The 10,895-nt window shown below is 45.5% G+C and overlaps 1 protein-coding gene across 1 annotated transcript in view; it reads right to left on the minus strand.

The window, feature by feature from the left end:
• ACAD9 (acyl-CoA dehydrogenase family member 9) overlaps positions 1–10,143 on the minus strand; it is a 37,365-nt gene extending 27,222 nt beyond the window's left edge. The window contains exons 1-3 of the mRNA XM_053598880.1: positions 9,952–10,143; positions 5,345–5,438; positions 670–771 (exon numbers count right to left, since the gene is read on the minus strand). Coding sequence (XP_053454855.1) covers positions 670–771; positions 5,345–5,438; positions 9,952–10,098 — 343 coding nt within the window. The 5' untranslated portion in view covers positions 10,099–10,143. The remainder of the gene's footprint in view (positions 1–669; positions 772–5,344; positions 5,439–9,951) is intronic.
• Positions 10,144–10,895: the final 752 nt, after the last annotated feature.

Consider the following 10,895-nt stretch of genomic DNA (forward strand, 5'->3'; position numbering starts at 1 on the left):
GACCCTAGCTGATCAGACTGAGGCAGCCCCAGTAAAGACCTGCAGGGAAAAGGCTGCAGAGCCCACAGATCCATGTCAAAAGGGCCTGACAGTAAAAATAAATGGCATGTGTGTGTGTGTGTGTGTGTGTGATCTATCCCTTTAAAACATTTTCTATCCCCTCTCCCTTTAATCTCTCCAGAATTCAGATGACCAACTCGAGAACAGGAAAAGGGAAGCAAAGTTAGGTACCTGGCCAACTCTACCAAGGCAGAATGATACTGAGATCCTGAGAGAAAGTTAAGGCCTTTCACTTGAGGTAAAAAACATCACTAAGATGCTCCAAGAATTATGAGGACCGGACAAAGGACAAAGAACCCTGCCTGAGGGTTTCCACTGGTCAAATCTGCCAAGTCAGTGTGCCTTGTAGCCCATAGCCAGCCTGACCCCAACCCGGCCTCAGTCCTCTGAGCTAGGATGAAGCGCAGGGCTGCACGGCTCTTCCTCCCTGCAGTCCTTCAGTCCATATACACCACCCGCCACTGAGCCCTTGACAGATGCTATCATCTATTTCAGCAGTTTCACAGCAAGATTTAAAGACCGACCTCTCTGAACAGAACCCTTTTATGGACAAATATAGAACTCTTTTTAAAGAGCTGAACCAGCTGGGTGGCTACTTCCTTGACTTACCATATTCTTCTGGGACCTGAAGCCCAAAAAGCCCCAAGCTCTTCAATTTCTCTAAAGTTTCGTCTGGAATTTTTCCCTCCTGGTCAATTTTTCGAGAGTCCACTGCCAAGAGGAAATATCTTGATTAAACAAATGTAAACTAGTTTTATACAAATAAAATTAAACAGAACAGTTTTTATGTAATATACAATCCCACAGTCAAAAACTTAGAAAAAAAATTTTTTTTGGACAAGGTCTTGCTCTGTCACCTGGCCTAGAATGCAGTGCTATGATCATAGCTCACTCCAACCTCAAACTCCCGAGTTCAAGCGATCCTTTTGCCTCAGTCTCCCAAATAGCTGGGACTACAGGTCCCCACCATGACACCAGGATCATTTTTCTGTTTTTAGTAAAGATGGGGTCTCATTCTTGCTAGGCTAGTCCTGAACTCCTGGCCTCAGCGATCTTTCCCCCTCAGTCTCCCAGAGTGCTGGGATTACAGGAACAAGCCACCTTGCCCAGCCAGAACTCCTGCTTCTGATGTAGACAGCGCCCTGCCTCTGGGTGCTCATCACACAGGTGCTTCCGCTGTGCACAACAGCAACAAATTATAAACTGACGAGATCTAAGTTTTCCAACGGGTGAACTAAACTTCTCTTTTTTCTTTTTTTTTTTTGCCAGTATCTTCTAGGAAATGAGAAAATTAATACACAACTCTCAGAACTGTACCAAAGGCCAGGTGTAGTGGCTCTCACTTGTAATCCAAGCACTCTGGGAGGCCACAGCAGGCGGATCACTTGAGCTCAGCAGTTCAAGACCACCCTGAGCAAGCAAGACACTGTCTCTACTAAGAATAGAAAAACTAGCCTGGCATTGTGGCAGGTGCCTGTAGGCCCAGCTACTGGGGAGACTGAAGTAAGAGGATTTGCTTAAGTCCAAGAGATTGAGGTTGCTGTGATTTCTGAGACCATGGCACTGTAACCAAGGTGGCAAGAGCGAGACTCTTATCTTAAAAAAAAAAAAGAAAGAAAGGAAAGGAAAGATAATGTAAATATCTGATAACAGGCAACCCCTGTGAAAGGGTTGTTCAGGTTGCAACCCACAGCTTGAGAACCGCTCTAGCCAACATGTCATTGTTGTTCAGTAGGCCCGGGCCAGCCTCGGCGTATGTTGCCAGCACCCTACCCCGTGAGCTACAGGCGCAGAGCCTATACTTAGGAATTTCTGTATAGCTGAGTCACTAAAGAGAACCATGGATTCCCCAAAATGCAATCCAAATCCCTCACTTCTTATGCTTTTACAACTTTACTGACATATATTTTTGGCACAGAATACCTGCATATATTTACATTATAAAATTTGTTGAGTTCTGGCCTGCGCTCACCCCTGAAGACATCAGCACAGTCAAAATGAAAATACTTTCTTTGCCACCACAAGTCTCTGAGCCCCTTTGAGATCAATCGTCCCATCCACCTCCATCTTCAGGCAACCACAAATCCGTTTTTCATCTGCAGATTAGTTGGCATTTTCAAGTTTAAATAAGTGAATTCACAAAGCAGGTATTTCTATTCTCTGGCTTCCTTCATTCAGATTAATGATTTTGAGATTCATCTACGCTGTTTGTTGCACATATAAATACTTCATTACTTTTTATTGTTCAATATTCTATTGTATAGATATGCAACTGTTCATCCTTTGATTTGATTAACAGTATAAATACACATAACCAAGAAGCTCAAAAAATTCCAAACAAAAGAGATGTGCAAAAACTAACATCAACACATACGATAACCCGTTCCTCTAAAACCACTTAAAAATAGGCAAAGAAGAAAGAAACACCATGTACAAAGGAAGAAGATGAGCGGGGCCGGAGACATGTCATTCTTCTCATGAAGCCAGAGAGAGGAGCAGCAGCACTAAAAGCCTTCAGGGAAAACACTGTCAACACAGAAATCTCCCCAGGGGAAATTCTCGGAGAATATTCATCCCCAAGGAAGCCCCACCTCATGAAGAATGAAAGGGAATCCTTCCCGGGAAAGAATGGAGATCCCTAGAGACAGTAATTAGATCAGTAGCCATAAATAATTTTTTATTTTAAAAACTGCTCTAAAAATAAATTCATAGTTCAAAAAAAGACAACTGCATGCCTTTTTGCAGACATTGAGAGGCTGGTTCTGAAGTGGATAAGCAAATGCAAAGAGCCTAAAGGTGAAGGACTGACTACACCTGGTCCCAAGCCTGTCACAAATCTCGGTAAGTAAGACACTGTACTATTTATATGTAAATAGATGAACAGATCAATGGAACAGAACACAGAATTCGGAAACAGAACCCCACACATAAATGGTCAACTGATTTTTGACAAAGGCACTTTTAATAAGGAAATAATAATTTTCCTATTCTGGATAACCATAACAACTAGATAGTCATACGCAAAAACAATCATGTTCAAACTTTATCCCACATCATATACCAAATTAACTTGGAATGGATCATCAGTCCAAATGTTAAAGAGTTAAAACTATAAGCCTTTTAAAAGAAAATACAGACAAAAATCATGGCCTTAGATTTGGAAGATTTCCCATATCTAATACAAAATGCACAAAGCACAAGAGAAAAGAACGTACTTCACATTACAGACTTCTCCTCTCTAAGAGGCACCTAAGAAAAGGAAAGGGCGAGCCACAAAGTGGGAGAAAATTTTTACAAAACATGTATCTTACAACTCAATTAGAAGACAAACTAATTTTTTAAAAATGGGTAAAATATTGGAAAGAAATAAAGGTGTAAATGTAGTCATAAATGAACACAGTCTATGTTAACCAGTGTGATGAAAATGTGTCAAACGGTCTATGAAACCAGTGTGTGGTGCCCCATGATCACATTAATGTACACAGCTATGATTTAATAATAAAAAAAAAAAAAAGAAAGAAAGCACTCCAGGCCTGAGAAGCAGGATTGAAGATGCAGTTATAGGAAAAATCATAGCTTTCTATTTGTACGGTTATGTAACTCCTTTGCTGTACCTAGAGAATAAAATTCATTGAGCACTGTAAAAAAAAATTAAATAAATAAACACAGTACATTTTAAATTCCTCTGTGTTAATTTCCAAGACACATATTGGTAGATAAAACCCAAACAAAAGCTCTCAGGTGGCAAATAAGCGTTTGAAAAAATGCCTAGTCATTAGAGAAATGCAAATTATAACCAAAATGAGACACTAAGAGATATTAATCAGATACATTAAAAATACCAACCATGTAACCTAATTCTTTGTGCCCTCAATAAATCCCAAATAAACACACACAAAAACGACCAACCATACCAAGTGCTGATGAGACTGTAGAGCAACTAGAACGTCCATGCACTGTGGTAGGAACAAAAAGCAACCACTTTGGGGCAAGCACGGTGGCTCACACCTATAATCCTAGCACTCTGCGAGAATGAGGTGGGTGGATTGCTTGTGCTCAGAAATTTGAGACCACCCTGAGCAAGAATGAGATCCTGTCTCTACTAAAAATAGAAAAAAACTAGCTGGGCGTCATGGCAGGGGCCCGTGGTGCCAGCTACTCAGGAGGCTGAGGCACGAGGATCACATGGGCCCAAGAGTTGAGGTTCTTAGACAGTTAATCATACACTTACCATGTGATTGAGACGCCTTAGTGTCGTTCAAGAGAAATGCAAGCAGATACCTACACACAGACTCATACAAGAATACAGACAGAAATGTGTTTTGCTATAGCTAAAATCTGGACTCGTGCCATACGTCACAGTAGATAGTTGAATGGATAAACAAATCTTGGTTGATCTACACAAAGAGATACTACTCAGCATAAAAAGGAACTACTGACATATGGATGAAACTCCAAATTATGCAGAAAGAGGCCGGACAAAAATGTGATGTATGATTGCATTTAAATAAAATTCCAGAAAATATGAAGTAATCCATAGTAAGAGAAACAAAATGAGCAGTTACCCATAGACAGGGAAGGGATAAAAGGGGTGTAAGGAGACCAGGCGAGGTGGCTCACAACTATAACCCCAGCACTCTGGGGGCCAAGGCAAGGGGATAGGAGTTTGAAATCAGCCTGAGCAAGAGCAAGGCCTTGTGTCTACTAAAAATAGAAAAACTAGCTGGGCGACTTCTCACTGCATCTCCCAGAAGTGTTGGAAGCATTTGGAAATGCTCACAAGTGTTCCTTTACGGGGTGGCGCCGTGGCTCAGTGAGTAGGGCGCCAGCCCCATATGCCAAGGGTGGCGGGTTCAAACCCAGCCCCGGCCAAACTGCAACAACAACAAAAAAATAGCTGGGCGTTGTGGTGGGCGCCTGTAGTCCCAGCTACTCGGGAGGCTGAGGCAAGAGAATCATGTAAGCCCAAGAGCTGGAGGTTGCTGTGAGCCGTGTGACACCACGGCACTCTACCGAGGGCAATAAAGTGAGACTCTGTCTCTACAAAAAAAAAAAAAAAAAAGTGTTCCTTTACCACAGGCACATGGAGAAAGACGCAACTAGATGACTTTTCATTAAACAGCATTTGAGATGATCCTTAAAGCAAAATATTAAGAGTGGAAACTATTTCTCCTTTATTAATGATGCTCAAGAGAACTTCCCTACGTATGCCACTTCTAATGTAAATACTCACCTATCTACCTTTATAATGAAAATAAGCAATAATGAAGAAAACCATACATACCTTCTTCAGTGAAGAATTTTTCCACAGGTCCTATGAACTGATTGATTTCATTAAGTTCATCTTGCCTAACTTCTGGAAATGGGAAAACTTCTTTCTAAAAAAACAACAAATATTTACCAAAATGGTTACATCAATTAAAAGCGGGGAAGTGGGGAAAGCATGTGCTTATTTCCACACTGGCCAGCAGCAGGACATTACCCACTGAAGGAATCAGAAAGTAACCCCCCCCTCCCCCACTTCTTTTTTTTTTTTTCCACTCCCAGTTCTTAAGAGATAGGATACCACCTTTCTCCCTGGCTCAAGCAGGCTGACTCCTGATTTTGATCAGCTTTCCTTCTCAGTAACACTGGTGATGACTGTCCAATGAAATAAGGAGCCTTTCACCAACATTTAGAAGCCCTGGGATCCAGTCCTTGAGGTCAGGTTTATTAATCATTGGCCTTCAACAAATCGAAGTGGCTCTCTAAGCTTCCACTTTCTCACTCATAATGTGCAGGTAGTATGTACTCAAGGTCCTTGTGAGAATTGAGGAAAATAGGGGATGTAGAGGCTCCTTACTGAAATATAAAATTCTACATCAATTACAGACACTGCACTGACAAGAACACACTGTGTTTACCAGGTCTGACACTGAGCACCCCCACCCTGTCCCTCCCGCTCAGTAACACCTGCTCCCTGTCTGTGCAAGGAAGTGAGTCTAGGCTGTGGAACCAGATCTACCCGGGCTCAGCCACATCCCTGAAAGTGTGATTTGGGCAACTCACACAGGCTTTCTCGGCGTCAGTTTCTCTTCTTATAACAATCCTATTTATCTCAGAAGGTGGCTGGGAGTCTCAAAAAAGGTCTTGCATCCTGGTTTTGCTCATGTCCCTACCTCACTGCCTAGAAAATGACGCAATTTTCTTTCTTTTTTTTTTTTTAGAGACAGAGTCTTACTTTATCGCCCTCGGTAGAGTGCTGTGGCGTCACACAGTTCACAGCAACCTCCAACTCCTGGGCTTAGGCAATTCTCTTGCCTTAGCCTCCCAAGTAGCTGGGACTATAAGTGCCCACCACAATGCCTGGCTATTTTTTTGTTGCAGTTTGGCTGGGGCCAGGTTTGAACGTGCCACCCTCAGTATATGAGGCCAGCACCTTACCCACTGAGCCACAGGCGCTGCCCGAAAACAATGCAATTTTCAATCTTTGTTTCAAACCAGTGACTGGCCAATGCTTCTGACCATCCAGGATACCCACCCTGACCCTGAAATTATGCTGCCATATTCTGAGCCCTTCAGGCCTTTTGGGCTCCAGCTGCCCCCTCAGCTGCCAGCACAACATGAGGTGTGGATGTGGGCCCAAGGCTGCTGAGCAGTGATGTCCTGGGTCACAAGCTGCAGGCCCAGGAGCCCCGCCTCTCTTCATGGGACCTCACCACGTGTGTCCAGACAGTCTTCAGTCTCCCCCAGCTCTTGCACATTTCATCAGCACCTGACTTGTCCACTTCAGCAATATGCTCCCAACTGCTTTCTCTTCTCTGTGGTCAGGACCACTAACTTACAGGAAGGTCCCTAACCAAAAGAGACAGCTGACTTGAAGAAATCTCTGCCTCTATTCATCCTGAACCACCCTGAAGGTGGTCTACCAAACAACCTGATGAATCTCACCACTCTGCAGCCTCTCAGATCAAAGCTCAGTCTCCATCTACATACATGGAGGCTTACTGTCACCTGGGCCTTGTGCAATGGGCTGTGGTAGAGAAGATGATTCTGAACAGTGGGCAGACCAGATGAGGAAAGAGAGGCAGCCCGGTAACTAGTTGGCCTACAGGTACAATCACAGGGTAAATGCTACAGAGACAGAAACACACCTAGGGACATCAAGGAAACAATTCAACAATGATCAAATATCTCATGGAAGGGGAGTTTAGTTGCAATGTACAGTTTTGAAATTTTCAAAAGCAGCAGAACCTGTTATTCAAATAACTCTAGTGTAGAAACCAAATGTACAAAACAGATAAAAGCTAAGCAGCTCTGACTAAGGCTGCTGTTGGGGACAACAGTTACCCACATCCCACTCACACGACTTCCCACTCATCCCTACAGAAGTTCCACAGGCACTCCAAGAAGAGCTCTGGCCCAACTGAGGGCAGTAACAATCAACAGCCTAGATAATCTGAAGGGTCTCTTCCTATTTTGAGAGCCTAAGCATCACTGCCATGTTCCTGCTCAAATCCCAGTAATGCTATTGGAGAGGACGTTAGCCTGACCTAAGGTATTAACGGTAGAAAGGCCAAAAAGCAATCACATGTGAATACAGCCTGAAGGCAGAGAACACAGGATTTGCTGTGGGAGCAGATGTGGACTAGGGGAACAGGAGGAGTCAAAGGTGACTCCATGTGCTTGGTCTGAACAAGTGGAACAGTCACCATTACCTTGATAAGAAAGCCTGGTGGGAAAAACAGGATTGGGTGGGGACCAGGAACTCAGATTTATATGTTGCTAATATCAGATTCCCATCAGACATGTGGGTGTTTTTGAGTACAAAGGTAGATTAAAAAACAAAACAAAACAAAAAACTTGGATTTCAGGGAGAAATCCAAGCTGGAGAAAGAAATCAGGGTCAACAGGATCTTGATAGCATTTGAAGTCAGGACAGTAGGTCATCTAGGGAATGGTTGTAGATGAAAAGATATGACTTGGCGCCCATAGCTCAGTGGTTGGGGCACCGGCCACATACATCAGGGCTGGTGGGCTCGAACCTGGCCCCGGCCTCCTAAACAACAATGACAACTACAACCCAAAATTAGCCAGGTGCTGTGGCAGGTGCCTGTAGTCCCACTACTTGGGAGGCTGAGGCAAAAGAATACTTAAGCCTAAGAGTTGGAGGTTGCTGTGAGCTGTGACACCACAGCACTCTACCAAAGACAACACAGTGAGATTGTCTCAAAAAAAAAAAAAGAAAGAAAAGAAATGTCCACACACTGACCCTTAGTAATTAAGGCTCCAACTAAACTTAGTAACTCCAACTAGATTAGTCAGAAACAATAACCCTTGTTTAGCACTTAAGGGCCAAGAAGTACCAGCCAGTGATACATTTAGAAAATTCAGAGAATGGTAAGAATTGTGTTTAAGGAGCTGGAGAAGAAAATGTATCAAAGAGGGAGGAGGCATAAACTGTGTCAGATGCCACTGATGGATCCAGTAGGATAAGGACTGAGAACAGATCACTAGATGTGACAGCACAGAGGTCACTGCTCACTCTAGTGACTGGTCAGGAACAAAAGCCTGAATGGTAGAAAGGAGAGAACACTGGATGCAGAAGAGAAAGGAGAAAATCACCCTGAGTGGGTGACAAGGCCCAGGGTCTAACCAGGGGGATGAAATTGCCATGAGCAGACAGTACATCCCCAGTAGCAGAATGCAGATAAAGTGGGCACAGTGAGAGGAAGGCGTAACTATGGTGGCAGAAGGTCTCCTCTGCTGATTTTCTCAGTGACATGGGAAGTCAAGCCGACAGCTAAGAGTGAGGGTGGGGGAGGTGGTACCACAGGGACGAACACAGAAACAGACGTGAAAGACCCCTGTTCTTTCTTCACTACACTGGGAGGCAGGAGATCCCAGGCCACTGCACCACCCAGCCATCCCTGAAAGACCCAGCTCTGCAATTTCCAGCAGAGCAAACAGCTCTTAGTCTGGATCTCACCTTGTACATCTGGAGCACTGCTATGGAGGGATCAGCCTGACAACCTTAGGAATGTTCTAAGGAGAGCTACAGAATAACTGCTTCTCTGATACAGGATCAGCCAACGTTCTGCCAAGCTCAAAGCACAGCACCTCTAGGAGGGGCGAGTACCTTGTTTGCTCCCATTTAGTAGATGAGCCCACTAAGGCACGGTTAAGGTGAACCACTTAGCCCAAGGTCACAGGACTAGTAAGTATTCAAGCCAGCGCTAACTATCTCTTCCGCTGCCCAGTTCGTAACACTTTGACCTCCATGCACTACGTATCTCACTAGGGCCCTACAACACAATCTTTGAGGGAAGACATCGCTAAGCACCACTTTAAGGCTGAAAGAATCGCAAAGTCCGAGAGCCATGATCAAACCCAAGTCTTTCAACTCTAAGAGGAAAGTGGGTTCTTAATAAACAATTACTACCGGCTGGGTCGTGTGACTGCGGAATTCGCCTTACAGCCAAATTTCTGTGGAACCTCAGTGGCAGGGGAAGGCCGCCCTGGGGCCGCTGGAAGGTGAAAGAAGAGTGGCACGGTCTCAGCTGTGTTTAGGAGTAAGAAAGCAAGCCACTCACATTTCGAGGCCAGAACAGCTGGGTGGGAATGCTTGTTTAGTGATCACCTTGCCTAGGGTTCCCCGAATTCCCCTGACAAAAATTAGCTGGAACACTGGCAACACCATATTTCTCAAGAGGGCCCTGCCTTGGAAATGTCCCATCCTTTCCGTGGGAAGGGTCCAGTGGAATCCAAGCACCCAGAGTGTTAACACGCCAAGCCCCTAGGGTGTCATTCTCTGGCAGGCTTGAGGACTCTGACAAAGTTCGACCCCAGCTTTGCCTGGAAAGGGCGAGAAACAGGAGCCAGACAGCAAGGGTCCGCCCAGGGGCGCGTTACCGTCTCGATGTTGCCCAGGAAAAGCTCTTTGGCGAAAGCTCGTATCGGTGGGCTAGTGCGCAAAGCCCGCCGACTCGCGCGGAAAGCCACCAGAGGCTGGCAAGCGCGCGCGGCCGCAGCGCGCAGGAAGAACACGCAGCCACTCATGCCGTCTCCAGCCGTTGGACCTCCACAGCCGCCTCTTAGCGCCTCTCAGCGCCTCTCACACGGTCTGGGCGGTCTCAATGACGTCAGCGGCCTGCGACGCCACACGGTCCGCACTGCGCTTGCGCAGCGCGCGGCCAGCCAGAAGGGTGAGACCAAGACCGCTAACCCCGTCCCAGACTGCTTAACCACGTGCCCGTGACCGCGCCGGCTGATGACGCCACTAGTCTCGGCTTTTCGCCAGCCTCTCGGTGCTTGCACATCCTCAAGCCAAAGGCGATCGGGGGCTCCGGGTACCCGAGCTGTGTTAAGTTCCGGCTGCCGTTGTCACGCGAATAGGTGGGGGCGTGTTGGGGGCGGAGGGCGTTCGGTTTTTCATGCGTAAGCGCTTATTTCAGTGGATGCTAGCCCTGGGACGCTTTGCAGGTGTGCAAAAACCTAAAGTATGGCCCAGCTTCCTCTACATGCCTCTGGCGGCGAGAATGTAAGGGAGTGTGGGGACATTGGCGGTGTTCGTGTCTCTGCAGGAGACTCACAGTGCAGTTGTTTCATTTTTTTTTACCGGATGGTGGGTTCTTGAGATTCGTATTGTATTGCTTCGTATATGTGACATACATACGTGTGAGAGGCAAAGGAAAGGTCGCCATACATACGTAGGGAAAATGGGAAGTTGTAGCTAAATGTGTCGCAGGACAAGGGCGAATTAAAACAGACACTTACGCCAACAGTATAGAGGAAGGAACTTTTAATTGCCTGCCGGTGCTCACGTGCCTCAGGCCTGAAATGCTGAGTTCCAAGGA

The sequence above is a fragment of the Nycticebus coucang genome, chromosome 8, assembly GCF_027406575.1.
Source record: "Nycticebus coucang isolate mNycCou1 chromosome 8, mNycCou1.pri, whole genome shotgun sequence".
Classification (NCBI taxonomy): Eukaryota; Metazoa; Chordata; class Mammalia; order Primates; family Lorisidae; genus Nycticebus; species Nycticebus coucang.